Source organism: Chenopodium quinoa, unplaced genomic scaffold (assembly GCF_001683475.1).
Source record: "Chenopodium quinoa cultivar QQ74 unplaced genomic scaffold, ASM168347v1, whole genome shotgun sequence".
Taxonomy (NCBI): domain Eukaryota; kingdom Viridiplantae; phylum Streptophyta; class Magnoliopsida; order Caryophyllales; family Amaranthaceae; genus Chenopodium; species Chenopodium quinoa.
In genome coordinates this window covers 1,279,589-1,298,910 of record NW_018745323.1, presented here as the reverse complement: position 1 = coordinate 1,298,910, position 19,322 = coordinate 1,279,589, and the positions used below count along the sequence as shown (strand labels likewise).

Here is a 19,322-nt window from a genome sequence, read left to right as displayed (position 1 = left end):
TTAAATGCTAATCACATCAATCAATTCCAAATTCGGCTAATCAATTCGATCATAAATAGAAATCGACCTCCAACCGGCCATTATACCATTTAGATTAGCATCGAGAGGACTAGATCGAATAAAACACATCTTCATCACAAGCACTACATCACACCAGTTTCCAAACTTAAATTGAAAGATCAATTAAAAAAAAAAAAAAAAAAAAAAAAAAAAAACCAATGAACAAAATCTGCACTATAAACAAAAAAATTCTCTTGTAAACTGCTGGTTTGAAATTACAATAACACCTTTAATATATGCCAAAGGAAAATATAATGAACCGTAATAAGTAAATCAAAGTAAAAAAAATAAAAATAAAAAAACAATAACTAAACAATATATGTTTAAAACCTAAATAAAAATAGTAAATTGATTATTAATGAATCAAACCCGAGGAATAACCTTGGCTCTCAATGGATTCTTCATGATCACAGTAAACTCAAGCTTCTCAGTAAAGTCAACCTTACTATTTTCCGGAAATGCCCTCCATTCAAATTCTTGGACCAACCTTGCAATCAATAAATTCACATGTATTGTTGCCATACTTAGACCCGGGCACACACGTCTACCCGCCCCAAATGGTATCATTTTCACTTCTCGTACCCCCGTGATATCCGCATCCTCCCCACCCGTTAAAAACCGCTCCGGGTCAAAATTTTCCGGGTTTTTCCAAAGTTTCGGATCCTCCGATATCCCGGGTAAAAATAATTCCACATTGCACCCTGTGGGGATATGATATTCCCCCAGGGTAGCGGGCTCAGTGACCGCGTGAGTTAGTGAAAAGTAAGTCGGAGGGTGTTTTCGTAAAAGCTCCTTCACAAAGGCATGCAAGTAAGGCATCTTATCGAGGTCCCCCTCTTCAACGGGCCGGGTACCCACTACGGATCGGATCTCATTATACATCCTCTCTTGCAATGTCGGGTTCTCAATCATCCGGGCCACGGCCCATTCGATTGCGGTCGCGGTAGTATCAGTCCCCCCGTTGATAAACTCCGAACATAGGGTCACTATCTCGGGCTCAGTCGGGCCCGAGTTCCGACCCTCAACCTTGACCTCAAACAGCGTGTCGAGATACGAGAACGGCATCGCAGTAGGATCTGAATCAACCCCGGCCCGAAGAATGGCCCGTCGCTGTTCGATAAACGGGCGAAGCGTCTCGATTTGCTTCTTCCGAACCTCCAAAGCTTCCTTACGTTGCTTGGAGAAAAAGAAGCTAAGAATAGGGAGAAAGTCGTCAATTCGCGGGTTCACCGTAATCAACACCTCCTTTAGTGTGTGATCAATTATATCGATAGTTTCCTCACTCATATGAACTCCGAAACACATCGACAACAATATCGTAAACACCGCGAAACGAGCGTTCTTCAGTACGTAAACGACGCCGTTTGGGTCCTTCTCGGCCTCGGCTTTGATCCTTTCTATGAACTTATCCATTGCAACATTACGCACACCTTTGAACTCCTTTAGCCTAGACGAGCTAAGACCGTTTTGAACCATGTTTTTCCTAAGGGACCGCCAAACCGGACCGTAAGTTGCGGCATTGACAGTGAACTTGTTGCAACTAAAGATCCCTCGAGTAGGGGTCTCAGCGGGTCGGGTGGCGAACACCTGACCCTTTTCGATGAGCGCCTCGTGTGCTAACTCGGCGCTGCTGACTATAATCAAAGTACGTGACCCCATCTTGAGTGTAAAGATGGGGCCGTAAATTGGTTTTAGGTCTCTTACGTATTCAAAGAAGTATTTCCCCGAGTTGGCAACCTGGAATAGGTTGCCAACTATAGGCCACCCGGGAGGGCCTGGGGGAAGTGTACGCCTTCCCCCAGACCTCGACGATGATTTGACCTTTCCCTTAGAGGAGGAGGAGGAGGATTTGTTTTGAGTGAAGATGAACCCAAAGGAAAGAGTTGTAATCAAAAGGATTGCTAAGGAGATAAAAATGAGGTGGTAGTAAGAAGAGAAATCCATGATTGTATGTATTTACACTCTGTATAGCACAGTGTGTGGTAGTGGTAACTGGTAAGGGGTGTAAACGAGCCGAGCCGAGTATTTAGAGAAGTGAGTGAGTAAAGAGAGATAATATTTGTTGCATCATAAGAGAAGTGGAATGGTGGGTAGGAGTTAGAAGAAGAAGAGGGGGGTATAAGAAATGGAAAATGCTGGAAAATTTAGGTGAATGTTTTAAATGAAGGGTACCTGTGAAATTTTAATTTCCAACGCATTGGTGAGGCTAGTTAAATGTTGCAGCTGCCAACTACAGCCCTAATAATAGTTAATGTTGTATAGTGTAGTGGGACATTTTTATGACCATGTATGTGGACTATAAAATTATGCCTTTAATTTCATGTTATGGAAAAAATCATGGACATTTTTGGTATCTTCAATATATAAATGTTTAGTCAAAGAGATAAAAATTTTATTTAACTATTTTAATAAAGGCTAATTAGTAGGCGGCTATAGATAGGTGAGATTTTGGTTAGAAATTTTCTTCTCAATTTATTTGTATATGTCAAGTACTCCGTCTGTGTGTATCATACACAAGTATGTAGCTTTTAGGGTTACCAATAATAATGTATGGCAAACGACTAATGTATTGATCGGTGAAATCAAATAACTTTAGTAAGGGTCAATCGGAGTTGTTTTGTACGTAATATGTTTTCATTTTTAACTCCTCAAAGGATAAATATAGATAATATTGTACTTATGTATTAAATGTGATAAACAATTTTGTCAATTTACCATCAAAGAAGTAGTACTTAAATAGTTAAATGTGTGTATGGGCGGTGGGTAGAAAGATTAGTCTACTACAATTAAGTCAATAGTTAAGGACAGTAAGTTTCATTTAACTTTTTGTATGAGATAGTTTGTTAAAAGTTAAAAAAATTTATTAACTTTGTTTCAATATTTGTTAAGAAAATATGAACATTAATACATTATTAAGAATTATGAATCAATGGTATGCCATATAGGTAGCCTTAAAAAAGAAAGCTTTAAAAATGGTATAAATTTGAGAATTCAGAATAAAAGTACGCCCCGATCAATATAGTCAATGTTAATGTAGTCATATAATAGTAAGTTTTGTAAGAAAAAACATATATGTCCTACATAATAGTATAAAATATGTCTGATCTTCGTTAAATTGGGGTTAAGTTTGATCCTCCAACATTTGGCTGTTGGATGGTTCACTTGACTTGTTTGACCAGCTGGAATATTTGGTTGTTTATTATGACTTTTGAAATTGGCTGTTTAAGCTGACTGTTTATAAAAGTGTTTGGTAAATTAATTGTTGGTTGTTGGCTGTTTATTAGAAAATTTGTGGGTCATCAAGCCAACAACCAACAAAAAAAGCTACTCTAAGTAGCTTTTTCATTTTGGCTTAAAAACCAGCTTTTTCACTAACTATAAATTAAAGCCAATTACCAAACGCAATTTGACTGTTTGACCACATAAAAAAATCAAAAGCTAACAAAAAAGCCATTAAAAAGCCATTTACCAAACATGGCCTAAATTGTATAATATAACTTTTCATATGTATTTTTCAAACATCATAATTGGTATTAATTATAACCAATAACTATAATAAAACTTAGGAGGGATTGGACCCCTCTCCACTACAATAAAGATCCGCCACTAGTTTTGGTTAACACACTATTTATACATAATTACTTTGTAGGTGTAAGCTTGTTTAAAATGAATATGGACATATGATAAAATATTAAAAAGAAGTCACTCCTTCCATGCCTCCATCAGTCCATCACTCCATGTATGACTAATTGTAATTAATACAAAGTTTAAGGGAAATTGTAAGGCCAGATGTTGACCAAAGTGATTGTTTCATTATACAAAAATAAAATTAGTGGAATATTAAATGGTCTGTAATTCTCCCGATCTTTAAATATACGTTCATGCTTTTAGTTTTGACACATTTACACATTACTCTTTAACCACATAAACTTCATTTGTTTCTAAAAACTTGTTTTTTTTTTTTTTTTTTTTTTTTTTTTTTTTTTTTTTTGGCATCACTTATATATATAATAAATTTATATTACTCGCTCCGACTACATCCGAATACGACCCAAATTGTACACCTGACTTGTGGTGGTCGAGTCTCCTAATAAGAGTTTTGGGCATTCGGTGAGACTGAAACTCGAAATTTCTTTTAAACGACTTCAAACCGCTTACCACTTAAACCAACTCTTGTTGCTACTGAGCTCATGACCGATGACTCACAAAGTCACAACTCACAAGTATTTTGTCATGTTCATGTTTTTAGACCTTTAGGTGAAAAAAAAAAAACAAGGCGTGAGTGCGTGATCCAGTGACAGTGTGAGTGTGGTGCGTGACAAAAGTTTATTTCCTTTTTTATTTTTTTTTTTCTTTTTTCTTTTCCTGTATACTTCAGCTTTAATCGACTACAGTGAACCAGTGGTTGCTTTCATGGTTTTATTTGGTATTGTTGCCGCCAAAAACATCGACATTGTGGATTATCTCTTCAAAAACTTTTTATAATTTCTGCAAATTAAAGGTAATGTACTCAACAATTTAACCTTTTTTCTATGTCAATTACAATTATTATTTGCGTTGAATCAATCAAACTCTCAAATTCTACAAAATTATAGTTTATGATCATGAATTTTAAAGTGATGCAATTATATTGATATGTTTATGTTAATTATCTTTGAAATGTTGAATCTTTTCTTTTGCTTAATTCTGATTGGAAGATATTTATATTACTTGATTATGGCAAGAATTAAGAAAATTTTGTCAACAACTACCAATTATAGCCTCTGTTTTGAAAACAACTACCTTTTAAAAAAAAAAATTTAAACAACTATCACAAAAAATTTAAAAGTTAGAGTAGCACTATCACATTAGTATTTCCGGCTAGAAAAGTGGGCCCCTATCACCGGAGATTCTAGCCGGAAATACTAATGTGGTAATGCTATTCTAACTTTTAAAATTTTTGTGGTAGTTGTTTTAAATTTTTTTTTTAAAAGGTAGTTGTTTTAAAAAACAGAGGCTACAATTGGTGGTTATTGACAAAATTTCCAAGAATTAATTGTAATGTGTAGTAATTGCAAATTTTACCTAAATTAGATCTAGCTCTTCCGAATTTGCTACTCCGCATTAGTTTTTGCCTCAATTTGGGGTTTTTCGTACTGATACCTTTTTATTACCCTAATTAATGAAAATGAATATCTAACATCATAATACAGAGTATGTCTTTTTCTGCAAAAAAAAAATAAAAATAAAATCATAATATGTCTTTAAGAAGTTAATTTTCTGTTTAATGCTTTTCAGTTGTGTATTGTGAGTTTTGTGACTTGCGATGTGAGTGTGTGCGTCTTTTTTCAAGGATCTTGCTAGCAAGCGCCCTTAGGCGTTAGATAACTAAGCAATATATTACTTAAAATTAGTGTTTAGTCCGGACGTTGCACCGGTTGCTACTTTAATTATATACATTTATTTTCATGTTTATAACATAGTTTATGATTGGTTTAGATGGTTAAGTAACTATCTTTCTTAGAAAAGGTTGAGTGTTCAAATCCCCTTATCTACATGGCACAGAGACGTTCTTAGTGACAAAATCACATGTTGATCGGTAAATTAATGTTAATTTTACTTTAATAAATCTAAATTTAGTTCTCTTTTCTAACGTATTGGGGTTCTTGTCAGCTTTTGCCTTTTTTCAAAGATGTGAATTTATCGCGTTTTGTAGGGATAAAATTGCGTTAATCTAGACCATTCTGTCGAAGTGGGTTTGGATGGGGCTTTTATTGTGTTATGTAAGCTAGTAACTTTACCTGTCACATGAATCATGTGTAAACATACCACAAGTCCATAACATTATTATTTATAGTTCGATGGCTTCGACTGAGGCGATTTATAAGGGGGTCTGATACATGTATGCAATATTGCAACGTCAATGCAGCATTGTATGGAGGTTATTGCTGTTGGAACCTCGATTTTTATTACTTAAGACTTCTTAAAGGGGTTGGCACCTTGTTGGGTCTATATGTTACTCCCCGAATTGAGCAATTTCGCTATTTTACGTGGGTGGACATGGTACAACAAGGAGAAAGTTGTTGAATCTATGCCCGTTACCTGACCTTACACAGTTACACTTGTACACTACATTAACCACCACTAAAGACGAGTATGTCTAACATGGCTTAAATGGGTTTGATGAGTATTTATATATATATGTATCCAAAAGGCTATAAAGATATAAGTTGATGTTAAATATTCAAGCCAAGTGAATAAGTAATAATGTTAGTCCACATTTTTCCTATGAATTATTTTCATATTTTGTAGTTTAGATTATCATTGGTGAAATCTGTGCTCAAGAATTTAAGATGCCATGTTCTCTTGCACATGTTTAAATTATTGACAACGTTTTAAAATTTGAGCCTTGACAAGTCAGTCATTTAAATTTCTGCCCATACCCAAGTCAGAAGTATCGTAGTTTGGCAAGTTGAATTGATTACTATGAATGATGAGCTGCAAACTTGTATCTTTTCAAATCTTGATCTAAGTTAGAACTTTATTTTGTATACCAGTTGCACAGACACTGTTGTAAGTAGTCTTCAATGGTGACGGGTGGGTAAGTTTGTCCTATATAGGAAGAAGAGGATACGATGACTTTATAAGTCAATAACTCATTATGTGTTATATGTGTGTAAATATTTTGGGCCTATAATAAAGGGCTTGGTATGCTAGTGTATGGGCGAGTTGTATACATATGCTTATACGAAGCATATTTCTAATCATACACTTAGGCATGAGCACGAGTTAATATAGTTTATTATTTCATATTACATTTGTTTTAATCATGGTTATCTGGATAGGGTTGAATGTCAGTTGAATTCCAACAGCATGTATATGGGGCTAATATTATCCCAAGGACAAAGATTAGTCTCGTTGTATTCTATTTTATTTGTATTAATCATTTGTAATTTCTAACGGACAAAAGTCTGTGGTGCAAAGAGTGTAATAGGAATTTGAATGGACATGCCCAAAATTCAAACTTTATCACCTTAACTAATTAGATGAAGTAATTTTGTACAACACATGATTATGCAATGTTATGCTACATTTGTATGGGTAACATGAATTATCTTACATGCTTATCTTGCAGATGGGGTTAAACGAGCATTTGACAAATCTGGACTCTCTATCTCAAGGAAGCTTGTCAGCAATGTTTTTCTTGAAGATTGTGCTCTTCCACTACCTGAAGAAATATTCTGGTTGTTTTCTGCTCCTTTCTCTAACATCACTGCATCTTGTATAGCCATGATAATTTCCTGCATTTTAGGCCTTGAGGTTCCGTGTTGTTCGATACATTGTATGGCTACTTCAGCCACTCGCCAAGCAGACTCTAGCTTTACGCTGTCTGCTAGCAAAGGATCAATCATGCTTCCAACATCCCCCTTACGGATTAATGATCTTGCCTACAGAAGGGCAAAATTTATCACTGATGTTAGTAAAACATAATTTGCTAGTGTTGTAGATATTAACCAAGCAACTGCATATCAATTGTGGTGTTTTTAATTCATAATGTATGGCATGTTATTCTTGGTTAGCGGCATGAGTACTTGATAATGAAGTTTAGTATCTGCTGTCACTTTTTGAGGCTAGACCGCCAGAAACCACATTAATTTCATGTTTCATATGTTGGAAGTTCGTAATGCTACCTAAGATTTTTTTTTTCTGTAAGAATAATCTATCCAGTGGTTTAAACATATAATAACCCTGAATTATGAAGCAAACAAAACATACCCAGTGTACTATATTCCAGTCAGTCCCGTAATCTTCTGTGATGGGCTTTCTTCCAGCTATCAGTTCCAAGAGAACAATACCAAAACTATATACATCGCTTTTCTCAGTGAGCTGCTGACATGCATAGTACCTACAGGAGCAAGGTACATGAACAGTTAGGTAGAGAGCATGTTAGGAAACAAAAAATGATTACTTGGATGTTTCATGAAGAATCTTACTCTGGGTCTAGATATCCTACTGTTCCTTTAGCTACGCTTGATATGTGAGTGAGATCTTCTTCAGCTTGTCTTGAAAGGCCAAAGTCTGCTACTTTAGCCCTCATATTTATATCTAAGAGGATGTTGCTAGTTTTTACATCTCGGTGAATGATACTAGGACTGCATCCAGTGTGCAAGTATTCAAGGCCTGTGAAGCCAGAATTTAGCATGTCTTTGATACCATATAGTTCAGGGAGAAAAATTATTAATGTAATACCTTTAGCTGCATCTTCTGCAATGCGCAAACGAGTTAGCCAATCTAGCTGTCTCTGTTTGATAGGATCTGTCAGACGGTGACTTATATTAGGTGTCAGATTGTATAAGTTAAGACATGATTACAGACAGTATAAGTAAGAAATTGGGTTTGAACAGCAGACCGTGTATGTGGTCTCGCAGGGTCCCATTATGCATGTATTCGTAGACCAAAATTCTATGGTTTGCTTCTTCACAATATCCAATAAGAGGAACCAAATTTCTGTGATGAATTCTTGATAACAGGGAAACCTGCAATTATCATATGGTTCATTAGGCAACATTAAATATCTAGGGTTGATATTGCTGGACTTCTCTCATGTAAAATTGAGTATACTAAGATTTACTAACTTAGCTTGATAATGCTTCTAAATTGGATTTAAGATGGTTCTGTACTATTCATGTTTAGCTGAACTTGCAAAGTTAAGCTTTGTATGAATTGTGTCACATTCGAGCTGAATTTAATTGCATGATTTACAGAACTGCTTTCCTGGCCACTTTCTTAAATGTGTATGATTGTAAACTCTTTTATACATATAAAGGTGGAGATAAGATTACCTCGGTTAAAAATTGTTTGGTTCCCTGGCTTGTTGGGTCACCTATGATTTTAACTGCAACCTCCTTGCCATCCTTCATCCTACCATAATAGACAACTCCAAAGCTTCCTCTTCCAATGTTCTTGGTAAATTTCATAGTGGCAGCTTCTATTTCAGACAGCTTAATGCAACAAGCTACACCGTCATCCATTAGATGCGCCCCTCGTGTGAGGTTATGGCGGTTCTGAGGCTTGGTAATTGCATGCAAGGAGCCCCCTACTTCATACAGAAATATAATAGATTTTTGTAAGCTGTTCGCCCTTGATGTATTTGACAATTCTGGTAATAAGCAGAAAGTTACCTTTATAACTATTTTGCTGAGATGCCTTTCTTTTGAATTTCCGCAGTAATAAGCAAATTACTAGGATTATTAAAGCTACCAATGTTGCCACTGAAATTCCTACAGCCAGCTTCACTTTTGTCCCTAGTTGCATTCCTTTTGTTAACCCAGAATTTCCGTTGTAGCTGCAACAAACATATGTTTTAGAACCACAATAACCTTCCTACATTGCCAGATGCTATATACACTAAGAGCCTCTTGGAGAGCATTGGGACTGATAATTAGTTTATTGAGTTTTCTGCATTTGTTTGAGGTGTACTCACTTGAAATTAATTTTCTTGCTTAGTAATGCCGGAGGTATTTTACCACTGAAGTAGTTGTTCTGAATGTACCTGCACAGGAAGTTCTAGATTGCTGAGTACCAGACCAATTGGTTGTATTAAATTACATGCAATTCCATCATGAGATAGGAGTTTTAAGGCAAGTTGGGAGAGGGTCTGCCTCTTTTTTATGAGACTTACAGCTCCTGTAAACTCGGTAAGCTACTTAGATAAGAGGGTAGAGATCCATTGAGTCTGTTGTTCTCTAAATGCCTGCCCATGGAAGAAAAGTGTGAGAACATCATCAATATGTTGCCAGAAATCTTATCAATACTATGCATGTTTGAGCTGTAGCTTACACAATTTTTAAGTTGAGGAGGCTACTGATATCAGGGATGGGTCCAGTGAGGGAGTTACCATCCAACCACCTGATATTATGTTAGAAATACAATGAATAGCTGCTGAAAATATATTCAAGTTCAATTAGTCCATGAATCAGAAAAACAAGCTTACAATTCTGTCAGTGCATCCATATTCTGAATCTCAGGTGGTATAACCCCTGTCAGATTTCTCTGTGATAAATGTCTGCATGGAAAACAAGGAGAAACCTTTAGTACTAATTTTCGATATGTAAGATATCTGTATTTTTTTCTTGACGAACAGTTTGATCATGCTGCTTGCTTTCTTATGGTGCTTTTCACCCACATTCAAATCTTGAATTGGTCCTTGCATATGTATAGAGCAGTTTGGTTTTTAGTTGACATTGCAGACTGCTCACCTTGGGAAGTTATAAGTATGCAGTATACAGTTTCTCTACTAGACTGAATGCAACTAGCTCTAACTCTAACAGTCTTACTTACATTGCAGTAATTTGTCGTAGTGAAGTTGAGCTGCAGATTACCCATTCCCATTGTGTTGGAGTGCAAGGATCCCCTTTATCTTGTTTACCCGGTTCAGCAGGCAGCATGGCTTGAATGGCATTAAGTGCAATCACTTCCAGTAGAAAAAACATTATCAACATCAGTTGGGGTTTGTTTAGGTGAGTCAATATCTACTAAAAACTAAATTTCATTTATTTCTGTATCACATCACAAACCTACCATCTTGAGCATCAGCTTTTGAACCAATCTGAACATATTTGCTGATCTCAATTGCACTCAAGAGCGGACCTTCTGTTGAGTCTGGTGTCTTTACAAACGAAAACGACAGAACAAAATCCAGAGTCACATTCATGTAGCTAGGTTCATAAAGCTTGTAGGTTCCATTAGCATTCTCTGCTATATTCACAACTGCATTGCTGTAATCAGGTACATAAGGATGCTCCATTCTGAATTTCCGAGTCTCATTCGATCTCAGATTTTCTATCTCTGCAAAATATGCAAAAGCTCTAGCATTGCCTGGAAAATCCTCCAGGGTCAGCCGGTAGGTTAGGTACCCTTGTGTACCAACAACCGCAGTCTGCATCACTTTAACTGGTGGATACTCTCTGTTATTAACTTCTATGTTCTTCGTTGTATCGATTCTTTCTGTTCCTGGAGCTACTCCTACTAGAAAATTTGGCCTTTTAACTTGGTCTGATTCCCATACTCTATCAAATGGATCATCCGGGTACCTTAATTGAAAAGAAATCTGTATTTGATACTCATGGTTTTGCAACAAAACATAGTGGACTGTCAAGAGATTTTTGCATAAATGTTACACATATAATAAGCAATTTGTGGTCGTTTCAATAAAAGAAATCACAACCATTCAATGCAGAGTATATTTGTCATACATTACAGTTACTCAGTATTTTCCAAGAAATTGATTCATACCTTATGGGATCTTTCGTAGGAGCTCCAAAGTTCACCCTAGCAGCAACCTTCATGTAGAAGTTGTCCTCATAATCCGTGGCGTACATTGAGAGATTCAGTGGTCGAAGCTCCAGAGTAGAGATAAAGGGAGACCCTGTAGTTGCACAGCAAAGACAGACATCAATGGAGCTTGAAGGTGCTCTGATGATCATCTCTTTAACATACGTTCTCGATCCGTCGAACACCGTTACAGTTGCCCACTTAGTTGCATCCAAGTATAACAGAAAGCTGGGGTATGTGTCAGCAGTTTCTGTGCTTCCATATAGGAATGTTGCCCTTACAAGGTACCTTCTCCTTTCTTTTGTGTCTAATGTATAACAGTATTTCCTGTCATCTGTTGGGAAATCCCTTCTCTTTTTGTAGGGTTCCCATTCATCATTTGAGCTCTGAATATCTACTGTTTTTCCATGATTCATAATTCCATTGTCTGAAATCCATGCTAACCCAGTTTTTTTGTCACTGTAATTACCATCTCCTCCACAATCTATACTGGTAAACTCTGCATATAATCATATGAATAAATTAGCTTTGAAGGTTGAATACATGTTAAAATTTAAATTCATTATGAATCTGAGTTAATAGTAGTACTACCATAACATACCTGTTACTTGGGAGTATATACATGGTAAAGAGAGAAGAAGTAAAGCCAGAATCTGGAAATATGAACCCATTTAAGATCTTGAAAAGAGAGAGGAACTATATACTCTTACACTAAACTTCTTTCAGTGTTTCAATAACAAACATTTTTGTGCTTTGGTTTTTGGTGCAAATTCTTTTACTTGGGCACCTTTTGCTTTTGTTTATCTTCAGCTTTTACTTTTCGTTTTCGTGGAATAGTTTTGAATCGAGAAATGCTTAACCAATTATGCTACGAAAACTCTCTATTCAAAATTAATTGTCATATTGTCTCAATTCTAGGTTATAAAATTAAAATTTGCATGATTTAATCTTTCAAAAAGATCCTTTCATAATGTTGGCCTACTTTTATTTATTCAAAAGAAAAAAAAAAAAATTATATTGGCCTACTTTTATCCTTTTCTCACCACTTTACTCAAATTGTGCAGTCATATTGAAAATTCTAATTATACACTGCTAATATAATATTTTTAATTAAGACATGTTAAATTAGCATTAGTAAATTGCGACTATTAATTTCGGACAGAGGGAGTAATTTACATATTCCTTGGCTGTGTTTAATGTTCAATCACGGCTCTGAACTGTTACTTTCCTCAATTTCAGTTTTCTATATGAATGTTAGATGATGGAATCTGCTTTTTCTGAGTAAAGTCATTTTGCTTGATTTTAAGCTTTACTTTTTTACTTACCTTTGGAAAAGAATACACCATGCAACTTTAAAGCCAAAGAAAGCACTCGAGTAAATTGGAATCAGCCTATTTGCTGTCTTTGCCAAGAATCGTAGTAGAATAATAATTTTGGTCGCTTTTTAATCACATATCTGAACTCTCTATACACAAACCGTGTGGACCTATTTATGCTGACATTTGAGAGATTGTCATATCATTGAATCTTAACCATTAGATTTGATTTGATCTTAGAATATTTCCTGTGGTTCTTAAACTGTGATCTTGGTTGTATACCTTCTCTATTTCACTATTAGTATCTGTCTTTCAATTTTTTTTATTATCTTAAATTGACAGTTTTAAATGTTTAACCCTCCTTAGTATGTGTTACATCTTAAAATCTTACTTTTGAGTGCTCTATTCTATCATTGGACACTTAACAAGTACTCTCTTGGTTAGGAATCTCGATTGATAGTCATATTGTCTCAAACTCTTATTAAGGATCTATCACTATTTCACTGAAATATCCTTATGAAATATGATAATTGTCTTCTTTCAACCCCCTCCCCCTATTTTTTTTACGTGAAAGAGAATATGTTTAGGAAAAGTGATAACTTTTTCTAACATTCGAAAATTTTAAAAATTACTATTGAAAAATAAAATAAGAAGTCAAAGACGAGACGAGTTCCATGATTAGTCGTGCTATCACTCATTAGTATGCAAATGTTTTCAATTAATGGCCCTTAGAAGAAATAGAGGTTCCACTAAAATATTGCACGCTCCACATTTTATTTTCAGCCCATGGAGCTGTCATGGACAATAACCAAAATATAAAAAATATAATGACAAAATGATTGTTTTGTAATACGATCAAAGGGATCTTTAGTTCTTTACCATGCAAGGGTACTGGATTTTGCATGCCATTATTTTGTGTTTTAGTATTCTATTTCATTTGTCCCCCTTCTCTTTAATTTATGTGCACTTATAGTATAGTTGTTTTTCTAAATCTCTCTTTTCTTTTTTGTCCCTTTAGACCAAGTCAACATCACCTTTTAAAAGCTCAAAAAAGCCATGAAGAGTGGTGTTTTTCTTTCATATGAACACAAATCAAGGTTAGTCCAAATTTCATCAGTAGGTACTGTGACCCTCACTAAATTCCAGTAAAAAGGTTCATTTAATTTGTTTTTTTTCATATTTCAAAAGTACCATTACATTTGTTTGGTTCATACCAGTAGGGGTGTACACCGGTCCAAAACCGGACCGGACCTGTTTGGACCGGGGACCTGAATTGGGTAATTATGAGGACCGGGGACCGGACCTGAATTAACAGGTCCGGTTCCGGGCTAGACCTGAAAAATCAGGTCCGGTCCAGGTTTGGACCTGAATGGACCTGTTTTGTGATTTTTTCGTTTTTTTTTTATTTTTTTTAATAAAAAACTTGTTGGACCTGCATATGGACCTGCGTATGGACCTGTTTTGTGATTTTTAGACCTGTTGCATAATTAAATAATTACATACAAACCAAAATTATTAATCACAAAAGTACAAAACTACATAAAGTCTATAAAAGTATAAAGTCCCAATTCTCAAACACCAAAAATACCAAAAAAAAACATAAATTCGATATGAAGTACTTTTGGCTATCTGAAACACAGGAAACACTCTCTTATTATCCTTCATGCTGCGCCTATAACACTCTGCCATCTTGGAAGCCCTTTTCTTTTCTCCAGGTTTAAGATCCCGCCTATTCGATATGAAGTACTTTTGTTTCCACTCCATTGTCACGAACAAACTGTTTCCATCCATCTGTAAACACCAATGGCCTTTCATCATATGTACTCGAGAGTCTGATTTTCCATTTGTGTTTACTTGGCGCTATAAGTGTACACCACGGGGAGAGTTTCTCCTTGAAACACTCCATGAACTTCTGAGGAATATTCTGCAAGAAATGTTCACCAAAAAATTCAATCAAGTGAGCTAATATATATTAATAATATAAGTGCAGTTGCTTTCATAACACTCCATGAAGCATACCTGAATACAAATGCCTAGTTAAGCATCATCTTTGAGAATGAATGAATGGTTAATTGTTGTGTTTTAAAGCAGTTTTTAGGAGATCCAAAGACCTTTTTTTTTTTTTAAATGCAAGATCATTAAAAAGCTGATCTTGTTAACATAAATTCCGGAAATTTTCATGACATCGTTAAGAGAAGTAAATAAACCAATTGGAAATATAAGCAAATAACTAAGAGTATAGAAAATCATCTTGAATAGACACGGATAGAGCACAAAACAAAGTAGGGAGGGTGTCTCTTTTTAAGGATGCTCAGTATTCATTTCAAGACGGTACAAGTTTCATTTGAGTAGGCAAAATTTAAGACAAAACCAACAACCTTAACCTAGGACCTGGGTTTTTCCTTCTTTTCCTTGAACAGAGCTAGAAGAGAGACACCAGCAACCTTGACAACCTTAAATCGGACTCCAGGAATATCTCCCACAGCATGTCCTTTACGACCAAATCCAGCAATCAACACCTCATCCTGCACAAACCACATTTTCTTAGTATGGAAGGAAAAACAGAGCTAGATAATATCAATTTCAAAGTCAAATACAATATAATCAGGTAACAAATATTAGACAAAATTCCACAAACTTCTGCATGATCCACATTTTCAGCATGAATCTACACCCAAACACAACATTAAACTACATACATATAACAGAAGACCTTGACTTCTTTTACCAATCAGGTAACTTCTTTAGTAAAAGGGAACAGTTTATCGTTCTTTGATAAGAAGTATGAATTAGCATTATCTTAGAACAGCTTTTTCCAGATGATTTGCTCATGAAAGGATAAAAAACCAACAGTGTATGACTGATCTTAATTGCTCAAGCTATATACTCTCCACCGCAATACTGTTATGATAGTCTTAAACCACAAAAATAAAGCTGCACATGTACTGAACAGGAGTGGGTGCAGGAGTACTGACAGAAGAATCAGATAAACCAGCACAGAAAGAGTGCGCACTATCATGTTTTATATGTTTCTGGATAAACTGTTATCAAGAGTTTATGATATGAGTATAAGAAAAGCATTGTTACTAATGTTAAACCTTCAGTAATCAGATGCCAGTATTTCTCCAAAAAATCCACAACAGAATTGACATTATTTCTACAATGGTTAACAAATAACTGGAGTTGTTTAGACTTTAAGAGTTTCTACAAAGGTTAACAAATAATCGGAGTTGTTTAAACTTTAACAAACAACATTATTTCTAACACGGTTAACAAATGACAGTTAACAAACTGCTAGTGTATCACTAAGTTTGTGTCGAAAGGCACAAAATACCAGCAAATTCACAACCAAGCAATTTATGAAACAGTAAGTGCATATATGCTTGCAGACATTAATAGAACGGACTTACATTTTCCTCAATGAAGTTCAAACAACCATCATTGGGCACGAAAGCAGCAATCTTTTTTCCATTCTTAATCAACTGCACACGAGCACACTTTCTGATAGCAGAGTTGGGCATTTTTCTGCAATGATAAGTTTATGCAACAACGCTTATATAATGACTAATAACATAGAATTTATGCATCCGAATGCATAAAATCAACTATTCAATTTGAAGCCATGCCAAAGGTCAATGCAAAGTACTAGATAAACACTAGACTACTAGATGTTTACAATCTAATCACTACTTTCTCTGCTCTTCTGATTTTATTAAACCCTAAAACCCTAAACTTTAAACTAAAAAAAACCAAAAAAAAAACATAAATTCGAAGATAAACCATACTTGTTATCAATTCTAAACATTAAACCCTAAAACCCTAAACTTTAAACTAAAAAAAACCAAAAAAAAAAAACATAAATTCGAAAGAAATTCGAAAATAAACCAAAAAAGAAAAAATATAAATTCGAAAACATTGAAGTAAAAAAAAGAAATTCAACATGCAAACATCAAATAATCATTATAAGCAATTGAAACATGAATAAACATATAAATTCTAACACTTAATTCATTATTTCGAATACAAAATACCCAAACATAATTAGATAATTTAGATTTACATTTAAAAAAAAAAAATAACTTACCGGAGAAATGGAAAATCGCGCAGTAGCTGTCTCATGCGGTGGTCGGTGGGCGCCTGGGCTTCGCCTGAGAGAGTGAGGAAGGCAGGAGGTGCCGGCGGTGGGCGTTGCCGCGTTGGGCTGAGACTGGAGACAGTGAGCGTGAGTGCGTGACTCCGTGAGGGAGAGGGGGAGACAGCCTGTTTGTTAGGGTTAGAATGAAATGAAAGAGAATTCAAGCGTCACTCAAGCAGCAGCGTTATTTTGATTTTTGATTTTTTTTTTTTTTTTTAAAAAAAAAAATACAATTTTTCCGGGTTTCAGGTCCGGACCTGAAAACCCCGGGTTTAGACCGGGTCCGGACCGGAACCGGGAACCTTGATTTTTAAGGACCGGGACCGGACCTGAATCAACAGGTCCGGGTTAGGTCCGGTCCGGATCAGGTCGGTTCAGGTCCGGTTTCAGGTCCGGTCCAGTTTTTGTACACCCCTACATACCAGTAGTTTTTTTCATCAGTATTATTGTTATCCTCTTTAAGAGGTTGTATGTTTGTTTGCTAGTACTATAAGTTTCTTTCTTTGGATTTTATTCAAGTACCCTATCTTGGTTTTTTCGTGGGAGTTATTGCATTGACACTATTAGAACAATACCAATTTTACCAACCTAAATTCTTAGAGGGATGGTATTAGCTGCATGAAAATAAATGTTACATTGTCACCCCCACGGCCCTATGAGTTACGCGTGTATATATGTATATATTTTTCTCCATTCATTTCTATCCAATGGAATGCAATATAATTATTATAATCCTAGAAATTCAATTACAGAGTGTATTTATTAAACCTTTCCATTCCAGGCATTCCGAGGATAGTTGGTCTACCGTAACATCTTAAAAAAATCTCCATTATTCATTAGGCTGGTGTCCTGTAACTGTGCAATGTGCACCCATTAGGCCATTATTAGTAACACAATTATACCCCTATCATCAGGGTTCTTTTTTCGTCTTTAAAATGCCCTTCCGTTTTCCATTCCAATTTCTACCAGTGTCCATCCACTCTCAGTTGACCCACTTCTGCTTTAAGGATCTTGCTGTGGTAGGGTTTCTTGGGCTACTTTACAAGATATTGTCATAGTTAGGATCTAAAACCTAAACTATTTATCAGCAAGTGATCTTGGCCCTCTAAAAGCTGATTTGGGCACTCCCATTGCAAGAACACAATTTTTTCTGTTCTACTAACAATGAGGAGCTAGTGTCGAAATCGATCTTAGGAGTGCCAAAATCAATGTCCCTAGTTAAATTATAGGTTTAATTAAAAATGAACTAAGTCAATACAAGTACATTTTTCTTGAATATGCTCTTTGTACTAGTGAACAAAGTTCTCAATAGGAATGATGACCTAACAAGCACTGTGAAGTTCTAGGAAACTACACACATTGTTTTTCTCTTACTCACACTGATCAATTTACTATTGTAACATGAAACAAAGGAGACAATATGAGAGCCTTGCAATTCTTATAATACTAATTAATTAATTAACAATAGGACTTCTATCTTCTATCAATTCCAAGGAAACCACACAAAACATAGCAATTTACTCTCATTTTATTGACAAAGATGAGAAAACACTCTATTATGTGCTGACTGCTGAGCTCTAACTTTCATGATTCTATGCTCTAACCCAATTATCTCATAGCTTAGGCTCACAATTTTAGATATTCCCGTTTTCTTCTTATACTCTCCTTCACATCACAATGGATATGTTAACTGTTCAAGAACACCTTGGTCTGATATCTATGTGACATGGCACATGGGTATAATCGTTTAAGTACGTATAATTTCAGTCATATCCTCCGTCAAGGTTGAGTTCTTCGTGAAAACATACCTTAAAAATAATAATTCTCACGAGAGTTGAACTTTAATTTGACTGTATACCGATGCCATGATCCTTAGTTCCAAATGTTGATGAAAGGGTATATTTTAAATGTTTCTAATCTTGGTTATCATCCTTAAAGTAAGAAGGTGTTTTCTCCTGTGTGCTTTAAGATTGTTTTTCCTTGCTAAAGAAATTTTAGCATAAAACAATCCCATAATAGGTTGCTAAAGTGAGATGACTTGCTTTAAAAATACCAAAAATCATCTGTGATAAACTTGTAACAAATATAACAGGTCATCTTATTTGGGTACTTCTTAAGTTATCATATTTTGATCCATTGATCAGCTTCTGGCATCACTTTTCTTGGTAATTTGGCTGTTACATGAGCTTTTTTTTTTTTTTTTTTTTTTTTTTTTTTTTTTTTGGGTATACATCACATAATAATTTATTGATTTCCTAAACGAATATATGTCATAATTAATTTTGTAATGAATTCTTAATAATCTTGATCTTTATATCATTGTATCATCTACTAAAATGGTTTTGTTGAAGAAATTAAGAAATGATGTTTTACAATACGATTTCAGTAAGTTTAGCTTGACAATTTTAAATGTGACGCATTATTTTAACATAGAATTGACGACACTATTGACTATATTTTCCAAACATACATTAAAAAATGAAAATAATTGGAATTGA

General features: G+C 35.2%; 3 protein-coding genes across 4 annotated transcripts; all 3 read right to left on the bottom strand.

Moving 5' to 3' along the window:
• Positions 1 to 230: 230 nt before the first annotated feature.
• LOC110712549 (cytochrome P450 77A2-like) lies at positions 231 to 2,236 on the bottom strand. Its single transcript, XM_021891018.1, has one exon. It carries the CDS (start codon positions 2,002 to 2,004, stop codon positions 424 to 426), a length of 1,581 nt encoding a protein of 526 aa, XP_021746710.1. The 5' UTR covers positions 2,005 to 2,236; the 3' UTR covers positions 231 to 423.
• A 4,708-nt stretch (positions 2,237 to 6,944) lies between these two features.
• Positions 6,945 to 12,442, bottom strand: LOC110712548 (probable LRR receptor-like serine/threonine-protein kinase At1g67720). 2 transcript variants are annotated; one of them, XM_021891016.1, is made up of 15 exons: positions 11,975 to 12,442; positions 11,335 to 11,872; positions 10,621 to 11,132; positions 10,381 to 10,513; positions 10,034 to 10,105; positions 9,880 to 9,948; positions 9,722 to 9,793; positions 9,524 to 9,592; positions 9,222 to 9,385; positions 8,883 to 9,139; positions 8,450 to 8,576; positions 8,290 to 8,355; positions 8,034 to 8,220; positions 7,816 to 7,945; positions 6,945 to 7,487 (listed from the first exon to the last, which is right to left on the bottom strand). In XM_021891016.1, the coding sequence occupies exons 1-15, from the start codon at positions 12,042 to 12,044 to the stop codon at positions 7,164 to 7,166; spliced, it is 2,790 nt and encodes a 929-aa protein (XP_021746708.1). In that variant the 5' UTR covers positions 12,045 to 12,442; the 3' UTR covers positions 6,945 to 7,163. The 2 variants fall into 2 exon arrangements, with proteins under 2 accessions (XP_021746708.1, XP_021746709.1); XM_021891017.1 differs by having other exon boundaries at positions 8,883 to 9,136.
• Positions 12,443 to 15,006: 2,564 nt separating this feature from the next.
• LOC110712477 (40S ribosomal protein S23-2) lies at positions 15,007 to 16,210 on the bottom strand. Its single transcript, XM_021890942.1, has 2 exons — positions 16,100 to 16,210; positions 15,007 to 15,214 (listed from the first exon to the last, which is right to left on the bottom strand). Exons 1-2 carry the CDS (start codon positions 16,208 to 16,210, stop codon positions 15,074 to 15,076), a joined length of 252 nt encoding a protein of 83 aa, XP_021746634.1. The 3' UTR covers positions 15,007 to 15,073.
• Positions 16,211 to 19,322: the final 3,112 nt, after the last annotated feature.